At 43.2% G+C, this 26,310-nt stretch overlaps 1 protein-coding gene across 2 annotated transcripts; it reads left to right on the top strand.

Annotated features, from left to right (window-relative positions):
- The first annotated feature begins 5,584 nt into the window (after positions 1-5,584).
- Positions 5,585-22,221, top strand: SMIM3 (small integral membrane protein 3). Of its 2 annotated transcripts, none has more exons than XM_081185325.1 (2): positions 5,585-5,943; positions 20,223-22,221. In XM_081185325.1, the coding sequence occupies exon 2, from the start codon at positions 20,240-20,242 to the stop codon at positions 20,423-20,425; it is 186 nt and encodes a 61-aa protein (XP_081041451.1). In that variant the 5' UTR covers positions 5,585-5,943; positions 20,223-20,239; the 3' UTR covers positions 20,426-22,221. The 2 variants fall into 2 exon arrangements, with proteins under 2 accessions (XP_081041451.1, XP_081041452.1); XM_081185326.1 differs by having other exon boundaries at positions 5,880-6,003.
- Positions 22,222-26,310: the final 4,089 nt, after the last annotated feature.

The raw sequence follows: 26,310 nt of genomic DNA, 5'->3' as shown, positions 1-26,310 counted from the left end.
GAAGAGAACCGCTTGGGCTGGTCACTTCCGGGTGACGCTCTCTTATCTCCTCCTGGCGTAACGTCATAGGGAGGGGAGATGAAATACTGTACTGTAAATGGATGGTTAAAGCAGAAAGATACATAGACTGATAATTTATATTTATTAATTATATATAAAATATTATATTTATGTCTATGTGATTCTAAATTTTAAATTTGATTTCATGGGTGCCACAGAACATGTTTTAACGTTTCTGTACAGAATCCGCAAAATTTACTGCAGGATAAAGTCTGTAGCTGTGTATATTAAAAATATATATTATATATAACACATTCATTAATATCTCTGCTGGTGATTTTATGCTGCTCTTTTATGGGTTTTGATACTTAAGAGATTATTTTGACCATATATTTTATTGTATTGTTCAGAGCTGTGTTGTAAGCCACCCTGGGGACATTTCTGTGAAAGGTAGAAATATATTAGGAAGCGCATCTCAGTCCTGATCTTCTTAATTGGTTTTTCCCCCCTTTAAATAAAATTTTCGGAATTCCTTCCGATGATCAAGCTGGAAACTGTTTAGGACACATAATCCACCCTGAAAACCTCATACTATGCAAAAGCACAACTGAAGACTCGTGTTTACTTTGTCATTTAGCCAGTACCTTAGTTCTATAGCAATGTTTATGGAAGCTTAGATATATTTACAGTGTTTCCCCACCTGTCGGTGACGCCTCTCCTCCTCCTATCCAATCCTTTTTCTTCTGCTGTAAGCTCCAAATGGAGTTGAAAATTGACTTTCCAAAGATATGTTTTATTTGCTGTGTGTGGTGTACACATTCACTGTAAGCCTTCATGAACCTATCAGAATGCAGCATTTTAATTAACTAAAAATACATATACAATATGTGAAGTCTATCTATTGTAGCAGGCAGCTTTGCCATATGTTTGTTAGTAAAACTCTTAATGGAACTATGGTACTGGTTTAGGATTAAGGTACCAGGTGTAGCAGGGAGGTATGCTACATTTTACACAGTGTAATCAGAACCATGTAACTATAGGTTCCTGTCAAAAGAAGCACCTTGGAATCATAGAAACATAGAATTAGAAAGGACCTTAGCGGTCAACCCCCTGCCATTCAAGAATCTCAGCTAAAGCATCCATTCTAAAGCATTATATTCTTCTGCGGTTTATTTCATCATTTGTTTCTGGCTTACAAAACTTCGTTTTAACTGTGGTTTGGCATAATATTAATCCAGCACCCATCCGTAACCCTGGCTTGTTTGGCCACCCCATCTCAGATGCTCAGAAAGCTACAAAAGTACCTTAAGCCAAGAACAGCTGGGAAGGAAAAACCAAATTTTGGGGGGTGTTATGTACTGAGTTGAATAGGATCCAAAATGCAGCAGTCTGATTGGTCCTAGAACAATAGGATTCAGAATGCAGCAGTCTGATTGGTCCTAGAACAATGCAGCAGTATGATTGGTCCGCAGGAGCCACCCAATCCAGCTCCAGGTGGAAGTGAATCCACAACCTGATTGGCCTACAGGAGAATCCCGGAATTAGCCAATCACGTGCAGCCCATTGTGTAAATACAGTGGTACCTCGGGTTACATACGCTTCAGGTTACATACGCTTCAGGCTACACACTCCGCTAACCCAGAAATAGTGCTTCAGGTTAAGAACTTTGCTTCAGGATAAGAACAGAAATCGGGCTCTGACAATGCGGCGGCAACAGGAGGCCCCATTAGCTAAAGTGGTGCTTCAGGTTAAGAACAGTTTCAGGTTAAGTACGGACCTCCGGAACGAATTAAGTACTTAACCCGAGGTACCACTGTAATGTATATAAAGCAGATATTGTGTGGGAACTTCCATTCCTCCTCACCTCTATGAGCTGAATAAAGAGCATGAAATCCACTCTTTACTCCGAGTATATTTCAGGGGGAAAGGTTATGGTTTGTTTGATCATCTGTTGGACAACTGATAGTTGTTTTTTCCCCAAAAAAAAGAAAAGTGGCTAAAACAGACTGTGGGTTAGCATTATTTCTGAACTATACACTTGCAAGCTGCTTTCATGCCCCTATATTGGAAGGTTAGCTAATTGGTATGAAGTGGCCACTGAAAACTGAAACTGTTTCTATTACTTGCTTAAAACATAAATAAATAGAGTCAGCCAAGAATAGACATATTTCCTTGGCCTTTTAACATCATGCAGCAGTGGAATATTCCAAGAGAAACTTTCTATTGTTGTGTAATGTTCCACATGGAGGAAATCCAGTTTCCCACGGCTGGGCTATTCTTTTGGCATCCTGAGAAATGCCTTAATATGAATTTTCAGTAAAACAAACATTTCACATCACAGGGAGATCTTAACAAAGGGCTTTTACTTTTCCTTCTCGAGGAACTTTGGTGTGGAGTTTCCTCATCTTTCAAATCCCAACCAAATACATGCTCATGCTCACCTCTATAGAAATTCCACATACCCTGCAAGCTCAATTAGAGTCATTATTTCCTCTCAGGGACAAGCAATTGATTTAAACGAGTTTATTTCCTGGTTGCTTTTGTAGCTTTAGTGGGTCCCTTGATGTGCTTCTAGAAGGTTTCATCTGACGAAGACAGGTTTCATAAGAAGAAGGAAGCAGAATGACCAAATGGCTTTCCTGAGTTCGGGTAGTAGTGCCCTCCCTGTGGAATGCCCTCAAGGAAATAAGCAACTATCTGACTTTTAGAAGACATCGAAGGTAGCCCTGTTTAGGGAAGTTTTTAAGGTTTAATGTTTTTATTATGTTTTTAGATATGCTGTAAGCTGCCCAGATGGGCAAGGCATAAATAAAGTTGTTGTTGTTGTTGTTGTTGTTGTTGTTGTTGTTGTTGTTGTTACCACCAATCAAAGTGGATCTTCATTGTTTTGAGCACTTGAACCTGTGATGGCTCTCTTCTATTTTCAATGGTCACCATATTTAACCTGTGTTCTAAAGAGGGATGATGTCTACACCAGACAAGACCTAAATTGTGAGGTCCTTCCCTTGGCCACTAGAACGCATAGAAGAAGATTTTTTAAATGTACTCTATGGTTGAAATAAGACAATTATCAAGACAAAGAACACTCCCTCTGAAAGGGTATGATGTACCTTGGAGCATTTAACGAAGTTCTTATCCCTGTCTGTACCATGGCACCTTCTGGGGTCAACAGGAAGACCAGTTTAGCTAAATGTTCCACCTTTTTCACTAGGATTAAACCCACAACAGAATACAGTGGTACCTTGGGTTAAGTACTTAATTCGTTCCAGAGGTCCATTCTTAACCTGAAACTGTTCTTAACCTGAAGCACCACTTTAGCTAATGGGGCCTCCTGCTGCCGCTGCGCTGCCGGAGCCCGATTTCTGTTCTTATCCTGAAGCAAAGTTCTTAACCTGAAGCACTATTTCTGGGTTAGCGGAGTGTGTAACCTGAAGCGTATGTAACCTGAAGCGTATGTAACCCGAGGTACCACTGTAGCCCAATGAATCGTTAGCTGCCAGCACATGCAGAATACAGAGCAATAGGATTCTATGGTATCAAAATATAACAAAATATACGTATATTAACAAAATTTTAAAAACAGAGCATTGAAGTCAATTTGAATCCAGAAGAAAAGATTGTTTACCCTTTGAACATGCCCTGGCTGTTCTAGGCAAATACGGTAGCTTCTCTTATGTGCTACCTTCCTTGTGGATTAACAGCATGGACTTCATGGAGCTTCACTTGCTGAAGATCCCCAGCACAGGACTTAGCTGAGCATGTATAGATGCCTGTGAAATTGACACCGTGGCCTGAAATGCTTCAGGATGTTAGCAGAGGTGAACCAAGGTCCACCCAGGTTGCCCATTCAGGGAGGCAGGAAGGGTGGGGCCTTGAGGTGCAACAAGTTAACAATCGAATTGCTCGTGGAGGAGTGGGCGAGCTTCTGGCAGGGCAGATAGAGACACTGGCTCTCAAGCAGTGCCCAGATCATTGTGTGGGGTGGGGTCCATAACAACTTTGACAGTGATAACCCTAGGGATGTGTTAGAAGGCCGCAAAGTGTGTGCGTGTGCGATTTAGCTGAAATGGGAGGTGTGTGTGTGTCTGAGAGGGAGGTTTGTGAATTTCATTAGATTTCATTTCCCTTTCCTATGCTGCTGCCAAGTACAGGGCTTGCTAACTATTTAGTCCAGGGGTTGTCTGTCAACCTGGTCCCTACCACCCACTAGTGGGCGTTTCAGGATTCTAGGTGGGCGGTAGGGGCACCAGCGGAATCCTCCTCCCATTGAGCACTGGTGGGCAGTAAGGAAATTTTACCATCAAGAAAGATGCATTAGTAGGCGGTAGGTATAAAAAGGTTGACCAGCCCTGATTTAGTCAACCCCACTGCACAATTGTCTGTTTTGAATAGAGTTTTAGTCATCATTGGCAATATAAGAGTCTCAGTATAGTGTTGTGAGTGCACCACTCAGCTCTCAGAAACAGACACCATAGCGAGCTTCCAGGAAAATATGACTTCCATGACTCACATTACTTCATCCAGCACGTGTATTTTCATAACTCTGACAGTGAAGAGAGAACATAAACAAAAAAACAAAAAACAGCTGTTGATTTCAGAAACTAAGAGCAAGCTGCAATTCTCTTTTTTATTATTCTTTCATGCACTGCAGGGCAAAGTCCTGACATTAATGATTCCAGTGCTGAACCTCAAGTGAAGTCTTGCATATGTTCACATTCTGGGGCCACATTTTATGCAGTTGCTTATCTACATGAATGCATTTTACTTCCGCATAGGAAAACCACATGTACTCTGTGATACTAAGTAAAAGTGTGGGAAATGTGCATGTTCCATGCAACAGGAAGTTGAGAGAAATGGATCCAATGAAGTAAGCTCTTCCTTAAGAAAACTCACATTACAGCACGTTTCCTGGTCTTTAAGGTGCCACCAGACTCTTTACTATGATGGTGGGTTCTCACCAGGTCTACATGTGTTTGTCTGCGTATGTCAGTTTTTCTTTTGTGTAAAGCAACTCATATATCACTGTGGCCATGAGTGCACATGTTTCCATTGGGTCTAGGGGCTACTCCAGACCCAGAAATCTTTTAAAATTAACATCAGTGGTTTTTTTCCTTAAAAAATGTTTAAGGGTACTCTCATTTTGACTCAAGAAAATCACAATTTTATAGTTCAAATCGGGAAAAATAAATACCGTAAATGGACAAAAGTACAAAGATTCTCAAAATGTTTAGGGGTATGCATCCCCCTGCGTCCCTCCAGAAAAAAGCACTGATTAACATATATCATATATAATATCTCATGCATGATATCGTACATGATAATCACCCATCATATATCCATCATAAATAAATGCTTCATTGTGATACAGCCATGTTGGTTTGTTTTTCTTTTTTCTTTGACAAGCTACTTTATATTTAAATATCTCCTCGTCATGCTATTTCTGATGAGAAGGTATACAACTGGATACTACTGGTATATCAATAAAACCTATCAAATCAAACTAAGGTTTTGCACTTCGCATATGTGGCCACTAGGTGGCCCGCTCGCCTTTGATGTCGCGGGGGCGGGGCGAAGTAGCACGGCTGCCCAGCCGAAGCCTGACCTTCCCAGCAGCGCAAACGAGGCGAGCGCGGAGTTCCAGCGCGCGGAGCAAGCGAGAGGGAAACTTTCGCTTTTGTTCGAATTCCCTTTTCCGGGCGTGGGAGGCGGCATCCCGTTGGCCAGAGCAGAGTCTTTGGGGTGGAAGCTGTCCGCCGGGCTCGGAGAAAGAGGATCCCACCTGCCGGGTGTGTGTGAACTTACTCCCCACTTTTCTTCGTCCAGTTATTCGGCGGCCGCGGATTTTGCGCTCCTTTGGACCAGACGCTCGCAAGCCGAGCAGGCGACTCTCCAGGCGGGGTTTGGAAGCAGTCCGGAGACTCAAAAGCAGCATAAGAAACTCCTGTAAGTCCTCTTTGTAGCGATGAGCAGCGACTTGTCCGTGAATTTTTACTCTCGAGAGAGGCGAGTGCCACGATTTCTTTTGCTTGCTTGCTTTATTCGTGCGCTTTCATATTCCTCCAACACCTTCTTCATGTCAGTTTCTCTTCACTTCCTTTCCCGTTTGCATTTAGCATTGCTCCGATTTTTGTTTGCTTGCTTGTTTGCCTTGGAGATCAGTAATAGTTTTAAGTCTCAAGGGAAATTCCACAAGTAGCTCGTCAATAAGAAAGGGCTCTATCCATACCATCTTTGATCTTCATTTCAGAAAGTCATTGGATTATTTTTTTCAGGAAAGTGAGTGATCTTGCCCTGCAAGATCAGGTAACTACCCTGCCAGACCCATTTGTAAGTTTCCTTCTATACTGGGGCATTTGAGGTGGTAGCAAACCTTCTCTTATGACTATTTTATTCTGGTGAGCATCACTTAAGCTAAACCTTTGACACACGCGCACACATTTATATATCTGTATATACTGCTCTTTTAGATATGCCTGTGCTGTTTGTTTTATAGTTAACTTTTTTCTGTGGTTTATGATATAAATATGAGATCTTTAAATGTGCATTGCATGTATTCTTGCCTATCATTTTTATAGCAACTATTGTAAAGCTATCACTAACAAAAACTATGAGATGAAACCAAGATGTAAAAATGTTGTGCGGTTTGCTGTTCGTATCCTGGTTTTTGGCAGTAGTTCCTCTGTTGTTGGATCCTTATCTCCAGACTGTTTCCGAAAGGCAATTATTTTCCTTCATTTCCCTATAGCAAAATATGGGGAAAACCCATGGAGTTGGGCACATGCGATGACTAGACATAGTTAATCCACCACATGCATATGCAGAGGGAAGCCAGTACCTATAACAGTGATGCTTACATTAATCACCTGTGATGGCCTATGTACATTATACATTTTGTTGCCCACACAGTGTTGTGTAACCGTCTCTATTCCCAGTAGCAAAATGTCGCTGATTTAGTACTTATCCAAAGGAATTGCAGTGAGCTGGAATTCATTGGCATGTCTAATTGCCTTTATCGGCGCTTGAAAAAGAATTGGGAGTGGCTCTCAGGCTACAGAATGTATATGATCTCCCATATGGGTATGCGTTTGATCGTTTCAGATGATATTCTGTTATTTTCATTTTTCACTTTCTCTTGGTTTTCAACCCATTTCTGGTTAGTGCGTTTGCAGTCTTCTCTATGCAGCTGATCAGAAATGGACAATTGCAAGGCGTGTCACCAGGTTCATCTTTTGATTCAAAGAAATAAACACATTCCTACTCTTGTCCGTTTAATTGTGACAGACGTACCTAAATGCAAAGAAAGTCAAATATAAGGTTGGAAGTTTTATGTTGCTTGTATGAATTTCATAACCATACTAACCACAGATGTGCTGTGTCTTTATTTTGTTTTTTTCCTCCCCTCTTTCCTTTATAGCTTCTGGCATGAACAAAAGCTTAGGGGGAGCTTCCTATCTGCTATGTTTTCCACTTTCCAAGAAACCCTTTGAAGTTTTAAAGGAAAGACTGGATAGGGATTCTTTAGAATTTTTTAAAAAATCTCTATTAGTTCAGGCGTTTGGAAAAGATCGGGTGTGGTACAGCACAAGATGTTCAACTACTGTTCAACTCCTTTTTCATTCTTGGATTATCTGTATGACAAGTTCTTTATTTTTCAGCTTCTCTTACCTGTCTGTGAAATGGAAATAACAGCAATTCAGCTCACAGGATTGTTGTGACATTAAGGGCAGGCATGAAATAAAGATGGTAAAGGACATTGTAAATTACCAGCAATACTAACAAATTCCACTGTGTTCTAAATCACTTGGTAGCTTTCTGCCACACAGCCTATCACATACAGTGTGCCAGTTTGCCATCATTTAGATGTCTGCACCCTTAACTGTTGTACCATTTGTATCCTGATCAGTAGTGTTTGGGCACTGACTTAGCATTGGATATTCCGCTGTTTCTCTTGTGCTGCTTTTGAGAGACATTTGGCTGGTTTAGACAATACTTGAAGAAGCTGTCCACCACAAGGCATGCTTCCTCCTCCATCTCTAGCCATCCATACTGAAATGGCCTGTCCGGATGTGATTGAGCACATGTCAAATCCTACACACACGTAGGGGAAATTGACACGTCTGGTTCCCAAATAAAACCCAGAAATCAACTGAACGCTTTTAAGCCTTTACATGTCATACTATTACTATTTATTGCATTTAGGTTTTGTTTTCTTTTTAATTGGCAAACAACAGCTAAAATCAGTTAACAAGGAGAAAGTGAAATACAATAAACACAAACTTCCTAAAGTGCCCATGCAATAATACTATAAAACAATCCTACCACATGCCGCTAAAGTGCAGAATGTAAAATAGATGCATATTTGGATGGGTCTCACATGCAGGGATGGCAGGAGGCAGTGGAGATGGCGAGGCAGATGAGCCCAAAGCAACATCCCTTTCTTTGGAATTCTGGGGCTGAAGGAATTCCAGGTGAAAGCAGACAAGTGAAAGTGACATAAATGCAGATTCTCTGGCCTGGAACCTTCAGTCTCTACCTCACAAATGGGAATTGCTCCTCCCTCCTCCCTTACTGAGAATTTGAAGGCTGTCTGCTTTCCTAGGTTCTTCATGTCCCCAGTGGGGGATTCTAACTGGTGCCAAAACTACAGTATATGGTTGTGGTTGTATATTTTGATTTTATTCTGTGAACTGCCCTGCAGGTATAGGGCGGTATATAAATTCAGTAAATAACAACAACAATCTGTTCATCATATAAAGTGATGGGACCCCTTTACTTTCTCTCTCTCTCTTTTCTCTACTTCAGGCACCTAGCCAGAAACCTTGTGGTAAGGGTGGGGGTGGGGAATCACTTACAGAACTGCAAGATCATAAATACAGGTATCTGTCTATGTTGGAAGGGATTCAATTGCATTGCTTCTTAATGAGCAATTGGGTAGGATGCTGCCTGAAGCCTTCCCCACCCCTCCTTATATCTCCAGTCTTAAAAAGGGCCAGAGTATTTTTAAAAATAAAAGCTGAACCTTCAAGGAAGGACTGATAATGTTTCTGAAAAGGGACCTCCCATTAAGAGGCAGCTTCAGGCGGCAGATTTGGCGTGGCATTATTAGACTACTGTATGTCCATTTAGTTTTTTAGTATTATTTTGTGGCGTGCTAAGAGCACTAATTTTATTTTTATACCTGGCCACCAAAATAATCTCAGACTGGCTTCCTCTGCTCTCAGATAAGATGCTTCCTGATTTTCATGCCTCTGCTTTGATTAGACGTCTCCCTTCTGATTTGTTTCTACTTTCTTTGGAAAGCAAGAGATTTTTCAATCAAATTAGGACTGACCCTTAACCAGTCAAGCAAGCTATGTGCTTTAATAACACGTCTTCCACTCCTATTAAATTTGAAATAGATAGTAGTTTTCTGCAGACAGGCAGTTTCTATTCAAGAAAGATACTTGTTAAATAAATAAACAATTCACATTTAAGTATTGTGTAGCTTACATAGGACAGAGTTTTTGTCAATTATGTTGCGTTTCTAAGGAACCGCATGACAGGGATGCCATTTTCCCCATTGTTTTTGGCAGTGTCAGGTTATTAATTGGAAACATCTCTATTTTTGATAAGCTCCCTAATACTACACTAGGGGTAGTGAACAGTGTTAGAAGCTCAGATATAGAAGCTAGGAGCCAAATGACTCCTTAAACCAGGGTTACAGTCACCAAAACGGAATGTCTAGGTGCCATTTTGTGGCCAGATGTCTTGGAAGTCATATTTCCCAATACGACGTTTTGGTTCCTGAAATTCCTTCTGATTGTGCAGATAAAATATCACGAATAGAATTCTACATGAAGCTGTTGCTAGCGTGTGAAAACAGTCAAGATCCAAACTACAAGAAAGAAGATTCCACCTAAAGATTAGGAAGAACTTCCTGACAGTAAGAGCTGTTTGACAGTGGAATTTGCTGCCAAGGAGTGTGGTGGAGTCTCCTACTTTGGAGGTCTTTAAGCAGAGGCTTGACAACCATATGTCAGGAGTGCTCTGATGGTGTTTCCTGCTTCGCAGGGGGTTGGACTCGATGGCCCTTGTGGTCTCTTCCAACTCTATGATTCTAAGATCCCAGGATCCCCAGGCACGCACCTCCAGATGGTGGAGATGTCAGGCACCATCCTGGTGCCTGGGCATCTTCATGTGGTTGCAAGTAGGTGATAGCCAGGAGCAAAATGCACATGGCGAATTTTGAACATTGGTAGGGAACCTGTGGCACTCTGGATGTTGCTAGATTATGAAACCCATCTTCTTTTGCAACTGGCTGTTAACCAGAAAGTTGGTGGTTCAAGCCCACCCAGAGATGCTTGTGGGCAGGATTCCTGTATTGCAGGGAGTTGGACTAGATGACCCTCGATGTTCCTTCCAACTCTACAGCTCTGTGATTCTTATAATGCTGGCCAGAGCTGATGGGAATTAGGATCCTGCTACATCTAGAGGGCCACAGGCTCCCCCCCCCATTCTACACCTTAGCCCTCATCAGGTGCCGAGCTGTGTATAAATTAAGGCATGGAGTGGGAGATGGGAGTCCCATTGCTGACTTCCATATGTTCCAAGATCTCCATATGCACCATCAATAACTGGTACATGGATCAGACGTATGGGAGCCTATGCATGTTGTTGCAGGGTATGTGCCTTGGGTTTATGCAAATGGAGACCTGGAAAGATTGGAAGCTGGGGCAGAACTCGTAGAATGGACCCCAATGTGTTGGTTTCCACACACGTAAATACCCTGAGTGACCCTTATAAGCAATCCAACAGGTCTTGTGTGCCAAGGGCAGCTGCTTAATCTGTGTTGATAGCATTGCTATAGTTATTTAATGTTTTATTTAAATATCTGCCCAGGAACAAACTTTTGAATCTTTTATCTGCCCTATCCCCTGGGCCCTGAACTGACACCCATTCATTGTTATCATTTAAGAGCAATAAGGTTGCATTGCTCTGTTCCACTGCGCATAGTTTGAGCCAAGTGTTGACTTTTGCCTTTCGTTTCCGTTCCTGTATAATGCCATACCTTATGGATAATGAGTTTCGTGTTTATTTGAAAGTAGCAAAGGGCTGACACATGCAACAGAATGAGGTGATGGTTGTACACTGTGGCATTTGCTCCCACAAGATGACCAACTTGGACGGCTTTAAAAGAGGATTAGGCAGATTCATAGAGCGTAAAGCAATCAATGGCTACTAGCAACAATAGCTATGTTCTGGCTCTCCTGTCAAAGGCAGGATGCTGCTGGGACTCACCATAGAAGAGAGTGCTGTTCCATCCATTTGCTATAGGATGCTGAACTAGATGGGCCTGATCCAGCAGGACTCTTCTTATGCTTTTACCCAGGTACCAATTACTAGCAGGCCCAGCTTTGGGGGGCTCTACTGCCTAATGGCTGCCTGGACTTTTGTATTTCTGGTGATGAGTTTAGGGTTGTTCCATTGTAGCCTATTAAGACAGTTGGGTTGGGGTTACTGAACCCAGTGCCCTGCTAAATTAAGTGCATCAAGTATTGTTTGATACAATATGGTAAACACCTGATATGTGGGTGAGCACCTTGTTGGTCACCCTCCCAACAAGAATTAAAACTTTTCAGGTGAACTCGAAGAACAACCCCAGCTCCTGATGTGCTGGAGTCACTTAGGAACTAGCAGGGATTTCCTTTGGAGGGGCAGGAATGTGGAGGCAGTAGCCACTGTACAACCAGATGGGGTGGTCACTTCTGGCTGGGAGGGCTGTAATGTTAGGGTAGACATAGATTTAGATGAATTTACCCCAGAAGTAGGGTGGCCAGGTGAACTGGGCAGGGCCTGCAGAAAGTAGTAACAAGAGCAACAGGTCCATTGAATCATAGAGTTGGAAGGGACCCCAAGGGTCATCTAGTCCAAGCCCTTGCAATGCAGTCATCTCAGCTAAAGCATCCATGACAGATGGCCATCCAATCTCTGCTTAGAAACCTCCAAGGAAGGAGAGTCCACCACCTCCCAAGGAAAGACTGTTCCATGTTTATAGTCTTTGCATTTGAACACCCAGCAGGATGCGTTCATAATTTGAGGGAGAAATGGTTTCCATAAATCCTCAGCTCAGCAAGAATGACCATTAAAACCGGCAATGAAGAATCTCTTAAAATTGGAGTAACTTGCTCTTGAATCTTCTCCAAGCTCCACCAAACACTCTCATTTCATTAAACACCAGGATTCAGAGCACAGTGCCTGTTGGGTCCCCACCCCCTTTTGTCTGTCAGCAAGCTGGTTTAAATGTGGAACCCCCTGTGCTGTGTGATAGTAATAAATAGGTTTGTGGGTTTCTTACAAACAGCCTGTGTTTTAACAAGTAATCCCTTGAAGGCATTAAGATGGGTGTAGCCTGGCCTTTGAATCTCCACAGGTTTTGACGTCATGTTATCTTTCTGATCTGGAGCACTTAAGAGAATTGGCACAGTGACTCCAGCTTAACCTGTTCTTGCTGATGTCAAAGTGGCAACGAGCGAGCGTCACCAAACTTCGGGGAGAAATTACAAAAATGGTATAGCCAAGATGATGTCAGGCTGCTCGGTTGGGGCCGCTCGCTCATTGTACACAATCCCAAGTTGCACAGTTGTGTAAGCTTTTTCTTCATATGACATTTTTATCACACCCTGTCACTCAGATCAGCACAGCACTGGGGCCTCACAACAACCCTTTGAGGTAGGTTAAAGTGAGAGGGAATGACTTGCCCAAGAGGGGCAAGTAAGTAAGCAAGGATTACTTAAGCTTCTTATACTGAAACCAAGGTCCCTTACATGATGCCTGCAGACAGCCCCTTCGCCAGCTGTCTCTTCCAGTTTTCTGTTTTGTTTAATTTGTACTGTGCTGGCTGAAAAGCAATGTGCAGGCACCTAGCAAGTCTACATTTCCTAGAAATGCCTCTGGGCCACACATGGAACCCTTCATAGGAATGGAAAGGAAGAGGAAGACGCAGAGAGAGGTGTAGTCCTTCACTTCAAACCTTCTCATACTCATACACATGATGTGTGGTACTGTCTCATTTCCATGACAACAAGCATAAGAGGAAGTTAAACTGAGAAACAGAGACTGCTCCTGTGAACTTAATGGCTAAGCAGGGCTTGGTACCCAGGTCTCCTGGATCCATGCCCAACACGTTGCTCCAAAGGTTGGTGGGAGCTTTAGTGTAACAACATATGGAGGACCAGATGTTCCTCATCCCTGTTCTACTCATGGTACGATCATGGCTGTCAGAAAGCTGTGTTTGAAGTCGATTGCTTTTGTATTGAATTAATGGGACTCGCCGGCTTTAAATCTCAAGTATTCCAGCATCCTAGTTTAGTTCTGTGTGTGACATGAATGTGGACATGAAGTCCAAGCAAAACTAATAAGATTACTGAGGCTGCTCACGACATTAGGAAGCGTCCAGGGATCAGAGCCTGGAGCCACAAAACGTTTGTCAGTGTAGGAAATAACTGAGTTTCACTTGGAGCAAATCAACAGCTTAGATTACTGCTTGCCAGGAAGTTCATTCCAAATAACGACAGCACTAATGCACTTCGCTGTAAACGGAGCATGGAGCACACATTTTCCTGTGCTGTGCGTAGGCTCTGCCTCACACACACACTCATAGAAGGAAGGCCTTCCATTTCAGCAGAAGCTTGCCAGCAAATTCCTCCACTGAAACACGCCTCAGCCTGCCTATGACATAGGAGAGTCCACGTAAGACTCTGACATGGAAACCCACAAAATAGCATTGCGGTGAAACTTGAATCCCAAATTAAACTAGCACTCCCAACCAGCCTGCACTCCCAAGAATCCTGCTCATGAATTATATTCCTGACAGAGCCACTGTGGTTATCTTTCCTAAATTTTGAACCATGATTTTTGGTTAATATTTTATTTTTCAGTTTATTGACATCTTTAGTCAATGGAGTGTCCTTTTAGGCTGCAACAAAGAGATCTACAGAACCAAGAGTAGACCCAGTGGATGGGAATTGCAGGGAAGCAGATTTTGGCTAAAACATAAGGAGTAACTTCTTAAAACCAAGGTCCATTCTGCACTATATAGTTAAAACAGCCATGGCTTCCTCTACAGAATCCTGTAGAGATTTAAAGTGTCAGCATTGTTAGAAGTTTCGCTGTTTCCCTCACAGAGCTACAATTTGCAGAGTCATTCCCTCGTCTTCCTGGGGTACTAAAATAAAATTGTGTACACACACACACACACATAATAAAATAAAAAAACTATTTTAAAACAACAACAGCACACATGTAAGAACAATTCATATCCATCACAGATAGCAACTGGAATAAAGAGCTCTGTTTAGAAAGCTTGTGGAAAGAGGAATGTTTTTAGCAGGCACTGAAATGACAGTAGTAGAGAAGGCATAGATCTGATATATAATGTGACCAAAGTTCCCTTCCACAGGAAAGGTGCCACCACTCTCAAAGTCTGATTCTGACCTTGTGAAGAATGCACTTCCTGATAGCATGGTATCTGCAGGATGCCCTCTCCTTCAGAATGTAGTGATTGGTTGGTTATGCAGAAGGTGAGATGAACTTTTGAGTAACCTAGTCCCAAGCTTTACATGGCTTTATGCAGCAATACCAGCACCTGGAGCCTAGCCCAGTAGCTAATTGGCAGCCAGTGCAGTTATTTCCACAATGACTTACTATATTCTGCCCCACATTTTGCATGAGGTGGCAGCTTCCAAGTCCTGCCCCACATACAGCACATTGCAGCAACCAACCTGGAGGTTACTGGATGACCGTGATTAGGCTGCCCCAACCCAGAAAGGGCTGTAGCTCTCTTCCCAACTGAAGCTGGTAAAAGGCACTCCTAGTCACTGAGATCACCTGGGCCTCTAAGCGACAGAGATGCGGGAGTACAACCCCAATCGAAAGCAGACTCAGGAACGGCCCATCCATGTTGCCTCCATCTGCCCAGGATTTATAGTCAGTTTATCGGCCCCCACCTAACCCACCACCAAGTCCAGGCACTAAGTTCAGGGCTTGCACAGCCTCTCCTGATTCAGAAGTTGCAGAGAAACATCAACATATGATGGCACCTCCATTTCCCATTAGTAGCAGACATTTTTATAGCATGTATTTACAGTTGAGTGCCACAGTTGGTTCTTATTGAGATGATTGGTTACCAGAGCAGAGGTTAGCATTTTTCATACTTTGTCAGTGGTTCTGAATTAGGATAGTCCTAGGACAAAATTCCCCATGAAAACTCGTGGCAAATAGGTCTGCTGAAACAACAATTGCATGTCCTTTTCTTCTTGCATACATGATAACAGTTTTGTTCCACTAAGGCTTATCCTAAAGTGGACATTTTCTCTGTATTTTTATAACTTACTTTGCCAGGAAGGGGACGAGCTGCTTTTCTGATCTAGGGCATTAAACAGCAGTTGGAGTCCAACAAAATCTGGAAGGCCACAGGATTCCCATCCCTGGTTACATTTATTTATAACCTGCCTTTCAGGATACAAATCCTTCCAAAGTGGCTTGCAACTAACTACATATTTTAAAAACACAATAAACAACATGTTAAAAAGTTACCAGGATCTTTCCCACAGGGCAGCTGATGGTAGATCACCCTAGGTTGGGCGGAGGGAGGTAGTCTGAGGTGGTCTTCTTAGGAAATACTGTGTTTTGATGTGTTTTCCCCAAAGCACTTTTGATCTGAATTGAGAAACGGAATGAGGTGGCTGTGTTTTGAGCTGATAATGTGTACACAGCCCTAGTCCGGATTCGACCCATTGACAGAATCAGGTGTTGAGCCTCTTGTTGAGAAAGAATGGATTGGTTTGCTTTATAAATGTTTATAAATAAATGTTAACAGGATCAAAACATCAGGGTGGGAAACAGCAATGTATCCAGCTGGCAGGGGTTTGCGCACAGTTTGGTGTCATCAGTTGCTTCATTCGTGTAAAGAAACGGATTTCGTGACTCAGGAAACCATGATTAAGTACAGGTGAGATGCCTCAAGGCTGCTGAATCAGACACGAAATCTGCGTCAACGCCTACTGTAGTTTAAATATACACAGAGGCAGTCCGTGTGACTGAAGATTTGGCAAGGATTTTTTACTCCATCACTAATTTTATTTGCCCAGGCAAAATCTTCCCTGGAGACTGGACAGATGAGAGGGAGGGTCCCATGGGCATAGAAGCTGCAAGCTTCCTACCAGAGCCAGTTCTGCCATTGGGCAAAGTAAGGTCTCAGGCAGCATATATCCTCCTGAGCTCCCTGACCAAACTGTTCTGTTGGAGAAGAGAGCTGTGCGTCACACACTTTGCCATCCACATTTATATCTATCCTGCTGACCTCCCTCAGGGGCAGGGCAGTGCCCCTTTGCTAGTACCGAAGTAGGAGGCACTATGAATGGGTGTGCATCATTTTATCCTTTGCCTCAGGCAGCCAAATGTCTTGGGCCAGCCTTGCTTCATACATAGACGCACTCCGGCAGTTCATGGGACACCAGTTGGATTCGTCCAGGAGAAGAGAGGGCGAGGGAGAGAACTGCAGCAATTTATTAGCCTGGGATGTCCAATGTTTCTCATTAAGGTAGATAGTATTGTGCAGATACTGGTCTGTATGTTGAGGTTAAGGTGATGAAATTCAGGGCTATAACTCTTTTTGGTTGAGGGGCTGAGAACTTTAGATGCTTGCGTTTGGAGAGGAAAAGGCCCTGTTCTGAACCTTTGAACCCAGAAATGGGGACCCTGTGGGCATCAGGGAAATCCTCTGCAGGCACATATGCACCCCATGGGTGCCACACTGGAAACCTCTGCCCTATGGTATGTTTTCCCACCTTCCTCTTCTTGCAGGTGCATATACACATCTGTGCAGTTACCAAAAAAGGTAGTGGGGAATATTTTTGGAGGGCAATTGCTTCTTCTTGAATCATCCCTGCTAGATTAAAAAAGCAAACAGGTGTCAGCTTGCCTGAAGTTGGACAGCAAACTGATCAGAATGGTTCATTGCAGATACTCAGTGCCTCTATGACTGCAGACTAATCCAGCAAAGCATATTCTGCTGTGGCAATATGCTGCTGAGAGAGAAGAGACTCTGGCTACTTACAATTGATTGGATGGGAGCCAAATTGCTTGCTTTTGAGCTGACTCATTACGGAACTTATTACACACACACACACACACACACACACACACACACACACACACACACACACTGTGCATATCTATCTAATCTATCTAATCTTTAAGTCATCCATTGGTGTTGATAGGAACTTGTAAAAGGAGGGAAAGAACCAGGGGACACCCCCCCATAGTGGAGGACAACATAGCAATTAGGTAGCTCACACACAACTGAACAATTCCTCTCCCTGCCCTGCCCCCACTGTTCCATTTTTAAGGCACATTTTCACATTCAGATGGCATAAATGATGTACTGTATCTCATTTTTTTAGCATACAAAAGGCCTCCCAGTTTGCAGAGAATCTGTGATGTTGCTTGAGAAGATTTATACACTGATATCCTGCAGCACTTCCGGGGTTTTTAATGGGTACAATTCTTAGGCCAGGTAGAGAGCTCTAGAGGGCCACATCTGGCCCGTGGATCTGATGTTCCTCATCCTTGTTTTGAAATACCGTATTTTTCGCCCCATAGGACGCACTTTCCCCCCTCCAAAAATGAAGGGGAAATGTGTGTGCATCCTATGGGGCGAATGCAGGCTTTCGCTGAAGCCTGGAGAGTGAGGGGGTCGGTGCGCACCGATGCCTCTAGCTCTCCAGGCTTCAGGAAGCTATCCGCAAGCCTTGCAAGCCCGGCGGGAGTTCCCGCGGGCTCACAAGGCTTGCGGGCTGCAGCCTGAAGCATGGGGCGCCCTCCGGAGGGCGCTCCTTGCTTCAGGCGGGTGTCTGCAAGCCTTGCACGCCCGGCGGGAGGTCCTGCCGGGTGTGTGAGGCTTGGGGCGGCAGCCTGCAGCCCGAAGCACGGGAGCCCTCCGGAGGGTGCCCCGTGCTTCGGGCAGGTGTATGCAAGGCTTGGGGCTGCAGCCGCGGCTGGGGGGGGGAATAATTTTTTTTTATTCATTTCCCCCCCAAAAAACGAGGTGCGTCCTATGGGCCGGTGCGCCCTATAGGACGAAAAATACAGGACAAAAAAACGGTGCGCCCTGTAGGACGAAAAAGCCTTCCAGGCTAATTAAACTTTGGCTCTCCTGCATTAAGTCAACATGTTTCTATCTCACTGAGGGGCAGAATAGCAGAGTTGTTCATTTTTTCCATCAGATTATACAATAGTGGCGCAGTTAAAATAATGACATGTAATGAATACTAATGAAGAGCCAGCATTTTACGATGCCTTTTTATTGGAGGGTATCAGAGTACATGGTTTTCTTTTTACAGCTCCCTTCCCTCCTCAAGATACCTTATTAAACAGAACATTTCCTCACCATGTGGCTTAAGAAGTATGAACAGCAGCCCACACTCACCCTGTAACTGCCTCCCTTCTGTGCCACCATGCACAGTTTCACATTTTGATGTTATGACCATGTGGCAGGGTTGCGCAGCAGTGTTTTGCAACAAAGCCCTCTTTTTGTTTCTGTGACATTTTGTGGAAATGCAGTCCTCTGAAATAAATAACATTCATTGTATTCTTTGATGCGCAACTGGATCAATTGTTAATTTAGCACATGCGCCAAATTATGCTCTGGCTTCGTGACCTGCTCCAGACCCTCTTTCCATTGAGTAGGAATTTGGACTTAGAAGTCCTATATCTGGGTGGGATTCGGCTAATGAATCCCTTTGACAGAAGCCTGTGCAAGGGCTTTCATTTGCACAATGGGGTTTCCTCTAGTTCTCCTGGTAGCGGTCAGGAGAATCCCCAGAACAGCACATGGAAGAAGGTGGGTGGGTGGGTAGAACTGTTCCATCTAGCAAGCTGAAATGCTTGCACTGACGGAACATTCAGCATGGTACAGTGGTAACTCAGGTTACATACGCTTCAGGTTACAGACTCCGCTAACCCAGAAATAGTACCTCAGGTTAAGAACTTTGCTTCAGGATGAGAACAGAAATCACACGGCGGCGGGGCGGCGGCAGCGGGAGGCCCCATTAGCTAAAGTAGTGCTTCAGGTTAAGAACAGTTTCAGGTTAAGAACAGACCTCCGGAACGAATTAAGATCTTAACCTGAGGTACCACTGTACAACATTGAATTCCTTCCTCTATGTACAATATACTAGTCACTACAGCAAATTATCTGAGAAAGCCACAACACATGAAATAACATTAAATGACATCTATTTCTATGTAGTATCTTGATGGCAGGCAGGCAGCCATAGAAGTGATCCATTCCATCTGATCCCACGCAGCAGTGTTGCCACAGACCAAATCCTTACATCCTTAAGGCTGCAATCATATGCCTATTTCTGTGCCAGAAAGCCCCATTACATGAAGTGGGGCTTGAGTAAGTATTGTTGCATGCTACTCCAATCTCTGAGCAGTATGAGATTCCAGGGGTTCCAGGTACTTACCCAGGGTTCGTGTTTCCTTTTGGAAATGGGGCACAGCAGAGACTGCGGTGCCTTTATGATACAGTATATGGTTTATTTACACATATATACAACCTGAGCCTATGATGCAGAGGTTCACAGCATTAACACCTCAAAAGGGCCTTGTTTCTCCCATAGCTGCAGCTATGGCAGAGATCAACCATTGGTGTGCCTCTCTGGCTTTCCAGCTTGCTGCTCTGCTACTCTGCCACATTATTCTTCCTAACCTCTCTATGCTGTAAACTTTGGTTTTATTTGTTGAGGAATCCTTTGATTCTTTCTCCTCTTAATGGCCCATCACCCAGGTGATCACTTCAACACAGGAAGCTAGCCAGGCTTAATTAGCTCTAATTAGATTTTAATCCTTGCTGGACCTGGGGATTAGAGAGGTCTGGCACCCATCTTAACACCCCAAGCATTGATTAAATTCTAACACTTACTAGATCTAGGGATTAGGGGTGTCTGGCACCCACAAACTCATAACAATATGTGTATAGATAGGAGTGCCCTGCGTGTCTTCTTCTGGACCAAATGAAGTGCAGATAAGTCTTCTAACTTACATAAATTTCAAGCAGCCTATCCAAGCTCTGTTATTTCAAGGCTGGAGTTAGGGAAAGGTTATGCGCTTATCACCTGTGAGGATTGCATTTGCTCTGTGTCCTGTTTTATTGATACTTTTCTTCTTCTTTGCTTTAGGGAGGAACAGGAAGAGCATGGATGTTTTGGGAAGCATAGAGCCCACACAGTTTCCCCTTCCAAAGCACATCTTGGAAGTGTGGGTCATCGTCCTGATCATCCTGGTCACCATCGTTGTCATGACATCCCTGCTCTTGTGCCCAGCGACAGCAGTGATCATTTACAGAGTCCGGACACACCCGATACATAATGGAGCCGTGTGAAACTTGCTTCCATGTTTGGCTTTGCTTTTGAGAAACATGGGAGGGGGGAAGGATTATAGGGAAACTGTCAGTTTATCAGGCTTTCTCTGACACCAGGCCAAGATCTGAGGAGACAATGGAGACATGCCAACAAGAATATGACAGCAGCACAGAGACTATGATCATGTGACGAGGACGTCACATGTCACCAGAAGTGCCCCAGAAGCCTGGCTGCACAATACAAACTGTGACCCTAATGCTCCACATCCAGGACTTTATCTCCAGTTATGGAATCAAGTTGGCTGGTTCAGGATTCCAGATGGTTCTTGTTTTGGATTTTTGGTGTGTCCTTTTATTTGAAAAATGGTTCTTCATGTTTACTGGGCAAGCTGTTCCAAAGAACTAAGGAATTGGCAAAAACAGATGTCAGAAAGGAATAATGAAATGTAATCCAAAAAAACCCTTCCATGTAGATTCCAGATGTGGAAACACAACCTGTTTTATCTATCCCCTTCAAATTGAGACATAGGCATAGACATATTCGGTAAAAACCATGTGGGGGAAAGCTTTGATTGCTCCCAGCTGGAATGTTGGTCATTCTTTCTTTCCTCCAAGATCCCTCTAATCCAAACAGCAGCAGCCGAAAAGGAATTGGGGCGGCGGGGGGGAGGGGGAGAAATGAGATGTAGCTAGATAAGTGAAGTAATTGTATTTGTGGTATACAGTTACAAAATGATTCATCATTAAACATCAATTTTTAAGGAACCTAATAAAATCTAATACAAAAAAAAACAGAGGAGGGGAGAATGAGATTTGAACAAAGTAATTTGCTGTCAGGGAACAGTTTAGAATAAGGTTACCAGATTTTTTTCAATGAATCCGGGGACACTTTTCAACTTCAATAGGAATGATAGGATTTTGTCAGGGGACTGATTTGTAAATCCGGGGATTGTCCCCGGGAAACGGGGACGTCTGGTAACCTTAGTTTAGAATGTGGCAATGAAAAAATGGAGCGAAAGAGGCTTTCTTTTGCTGCTGGGTTTGTGAAACTGTGCATCTTGCAGTTCTGTGAATGGGATGGGTGGGCCTTTCCTAGTTGTACTGAAGGAATGGCAACTAGGGAATAAACTTGTAAAGACTGGGGATCTTTGCAGTTGTGATGCGATACAAGTAGTTTGGCTGTTCCATCCATCCCCCTGTTTCACACGCACCCTCAGGCAACTGTCCATTAATCTACTAATGAGGTTACTAGATGTTTATTTCTGCCTGACAACAGTGAACATATAATTGGCATGAGCATGCAACAATTTATTGTAGTTCCTGCATGATTCATTTCCCTTCTCTGCTACTGCTGTCCTCTACTTCTGTGTCTTTTCTTGACAGTCATCTGTTCCCTCACACGGCAGAACTGGCAACTCCTAGTCCAAAGAGGGCTGTTGGGCCTTCACTGTCTGCACACCAGGGAAAGGTTCAGCAGCTATTCTTGCTGCTATGTGGTGTTGAAGGAAGACTCAAGATCGGCCAGACCTCTCCCTTCCGCTCAGCCACAAGTGGCACTGCAACATCCTGCCAGGCCAGGTGTTAGGAGATGTTGTCTGTTCGTAGTTCAGAGCTGGCGATAGTCTACTTATAAATCTGTTTTTGTGGAAAGAAACACTCCACCCTGTGAAAAATGGTTTCAGAGGTTTAAGTAGAATTTGTTTATGTATTGTACATAAAAGTGGATGCATTTCCATTCATTGTATCAGCAGTAAACTCCTCCTGAAACTGTGATATTGTGGCAAATCCATGTAATAAACGTTTGTTATTTTATTTTATCACATTTGTGAACAGCTTATCGTGAAACATCTCAAAATGATTTCGCAGTAGAAGCATCAACAGTTAAAAACAATTCCATATTTTTTAAAATAAGGTCTTTCGTATGACCCAACAGACAATGGAAATAGCACCTCTCTGATGTGTAATGGGAAGGAAATAACAATAACAATAACAATAATAATATAAAATTAATAATGGTAGTAGTTTTATTTGTACCCTGCCCATCTGACTCAGTTGCCCCCACACTGAAGGTCTGGTTCCTATTTTGGTTGAATGAATCTCCTATTATGCAGGAGAGACGCTCTCCTGCAGAGCACAGTGTTCGATCAAGTATATAAGGGGTTAGACTGTCTTTTAGGTTGTTTTGTGCACAACTATCATCTAAATATCAGGCACTGTTGAATTAACTGCCTGCTTTTATTCTTGGTCTTTCTACACTAGTCTCATTTCTGCAATGACTCCTGATCGTTCCTATATGAGCACTCGTGAGTGACACCAATCTCATAGTGCAATCTGGCTGAGCATCCTTGCATCTTATGTATGGTTATTATGGGCTGTCTCAAATAGAAAATTGGTGTTGCTCATTTTCATGTTCTTCCTATTCCCTGCCTCTGGGGTAGCCAGCATGAAACCCCTCAGAAGCATGGCTAATGGTCTGGGACGATGGGAGCCAAGAGTCCACAAAATCTGGAGGGCACCACCTTGGCTATTGCTGCCTACCCCATGCTCTGCAATTCCTCATTTTTCGTCCTGGGACACAGGAAAGCTCATCTCTCTTTTTTTAGAATTTCAATTAGAAATAAATATACACCACTTTCAACAAAGCAAAACATGAACACCAAAATAGAAAGAGCAATGCAATTTGCAGTCAAAGATAGGAAAAAAACATCAACAGGTGAAAATTCATCTCTAATTGTTAGATGACTAGGAATGGGAGCTTACAGTCAAGATCTGCCATTACTGCACACATTCTTCATGTACAGAAATAGCAAAAAGAGTAGCTCAAGGTGCTAAGAACAAAGGTTTTTAAAAATCCCACTGGTTATGTGATGTTTAAGACACATAACCAATACCTTGTTGACAACATATTTTCTTTCTGTAGGGGGTTGGGACAGGATGTGAATTTAATCTCATATCAACCATGGCTCACGTCACTGTCATATGCACATTTTGCCGAATTTTCTCATAAGGTTTGAGTTTGACCTTGACGAAAGCCAAACACACGAGGGCTTTCTTAGGTAATGAAATGAGTCAGATTGCAGCCTGATATAAATCAGAGTCAGAGAAATTGTTTTCTTTGCTTACATCCTGTTTCTTGTAGCTGGGTGGGAAGTGAATAAATTAAATATAGGAAGCGGTCTTAAAATGAACCAGACCATTGATTCACCTAGTTCAGTATTGTCTACACTGGCTCCAGGGTTGCAGATAGGGAATATTGTCAGTCCCAGATGGAGATGCCTGGGATTGAATCTGGGACCTTCTGTATTCAAAGCAGATGCTCTACTATTGACCCACAGATCTTCTCATGCTCTGCACACATTCCAAAGTGGATTTTGTTGGGAGTTTCACATGTCTGGTGGCTGTTAACCATTACGCTGCAAAGAGCTACCAATCAAAACAAGTAATAGTGGTTTTGACAGTAGCTCTTTGGAGGTATTTAAAGAAGGAAGACCGGGTGTCAGGCTAAATGTGGGCCTACCACGAACATGTCATGGCACTACAGAAGTGCAGAAATAGTGGATGGAGCTAAATGTCCGAATATGGTAGGAAGGGCTCCTCTGAGTGCACCGCCATAGGAGCAAGTAGCTGCTGTCAATGCAAGTTCAGCCCCCCTCCCCCCTCCCCCATGCCTATATTGCTTGACATCTAGCGCATCAACAAGCAGCATCTACATGGTTGGTATGAGTCATATCAATCAACCACATTAAACAAGCACATTGAAATTAGTGCAGGAAGCTCACCATTACCATGATGTACCATGTACATTATGTTTTAATCCCAGCCTTAAGAGAGGAGACTTGTGATCACAAAGTGCCTAGATTAGTGGTTGAGATAAACTTAAATTTACCTGTTCTTGTCATACTGTAAGTGGGCATTGGTCTGAGGGTTTGAGACTAAAGGAAGAAAAACTTCCCATCAGTCTAGTCTCATTAAGGGCATCATCCGTGATCATCCTCCTAGCTGTGTCTAATGTACACAGTGAAAGTAAAAAAGGTAAAGGGACCCCTGACCGTTAGGTCCAGTCGTGACCGACTCTGGGGTTGCGGCGCTCATCTCGCTTTATTGGCTGAGGGAGCCGGCTTCCGGGTCATGTGGCTAGCATGACTAAGCTGTTTCTGGCGAACCAGAGCAGTGCACGGAAATGCCATTTACCTTCCCGCCAGAGCGGTACCTATTTATCTACTTGCACTTTGACATGCTTTTGAACACAATGAAAGTTGTCCAACATAAATGTTCAGAGACATGGGAACAGTTTTTAGGATCTTTCAGTCAGGCTGCAGCAGAGGTCTAAATGATTGTGCTAAGTAGTCATCGTCATCATCTAAGATTTTTAGTATGACAGAAAATAATAATGGCAGCTAAGTCTGCACGTTGAATACAAACCACATGCATCTTCTTTAGGGCATATTGTTACTAAACACCAAGTGTGAGGTTGATTGATTTCTTGAAATCTTTTTAAAACCCACACATTCCCTCAGAGCTCCAATACATGTGTTTAACAGTAACCTTTAACCTCACAGATCTCCTGCAAGCAAAACTATCAGAACTATCCATTCTAATACTATACTAAGAATAGTATAGCCTCGACCCAGTATATCTGAAGGAGTGTCTCCACCCCCATCGTTCTGCCCGGACACTGAGGTCCAGCTCTGAGGGCCTTCTGGCAGTTCCCTCACTGCGAGATGTGAGGTTACAGAGAACCAGGCAGAGGGCCTTCTCGGTAGTGGCACCTGCCCTGTAGAACGCCCTCCCGTCAGATGTCAAGGAAATAAACAACTATCTGACTTTTAGAAGACATCTGAAGGAAGCCCTGTTTAGGGAAGTTTTTAATGTTTGATGTTTTATCGTGTTTTTAATATTCTATTGGGAGCCACCCAGAGTGGCTGGGGAAACCCAGCCAGATGGGTGGGGTATAAATTATTATTATTATTGCCCCCTCCGAGTTTATTCCGAAGGAGAAATTTGAAGAGAATTCTTCCTTGTTTCAATCACAGTTTTGTCACTCTCTCAAATTAAACCCATGGAATCTAAATGCCGTTTAATCTTGTATATGGAGGAGCCAAGGATTGTTATACAGAGACTTGAAAGTACCAGTGGAAACAATGTGAAGTACTTTAGATTCAATTAAGATTAATTGGATGCACTTGGGTCCATTAGTCCTAATTCTTAGGAAACAGCTTTTCTCCAAGGATTCAAAAGGAAGCACAATTAGGATAAAATCTGTTGCTTTGGAAGCAGCCTGAGTCACTGAGCCTTTGGACAAGGAGGCAGAGTACACAGGACAGAATGAGATTCTCAGGAAAAAAGAATATTTACACAGTTGTTTATAGCCAAGACATAGTGCAGAAATACTTGATGGTCTTGAGAGAACAGACCTAAAAAGGGAGGCACACAGATTATTTTACCTGAAAATGTTGTGCTCAGGAAGAATGACCCAGAGAACATGTTGCTTACATGCATTCATGTTCATTAGTAGCTCGCCTCTTTGTTGGACCCAAGCCAAACTGGATACAAAGGCTTGTTATGGAAAAATAAGATGGCAGTTGGGGGGGGGTGAGGAGAGGGGAATTTATAGCATGCAATTAGAAAGGGTGCTGCCAGAAGTCAAAGGTTCTTTTAGGATTGGAAGACAATGAACACACGTATGGGTGAAGGCTACACATTCTTTATTAATACATGCAAAGAAAATATAAAGCATAATACTACAACAAGACAACAATGCTGACATTCCCTTCATTTAGTTCCTGGAAACCACTTGGAGTAGCAATGTGACTCATGCATTAGCCAATGTGCAGCACCTTCTGTTGTCCAGATCTACTCCAAGTTCCAAGAAAGAGGACTTCCCCACCTCCTTATAAGTCTATTAC

This window comes from Podarcis bocagei (genome assembly GCF_964188305.1).
Source record: "Podarcis bocagei genome assembly, chromosome: 2".
Taxonomy (NCBI): Eukaryota; Metazoa; Chordata; class Lepidosauria; order Squamata; family Lacertidae; genus Podarcis; species Podarcis bocagei.
The sequence above is the reverse complement of the archived record's forward strand: the minus strand, read 5'-3'. Positions and strand labels throughout refer to the sequence as shown.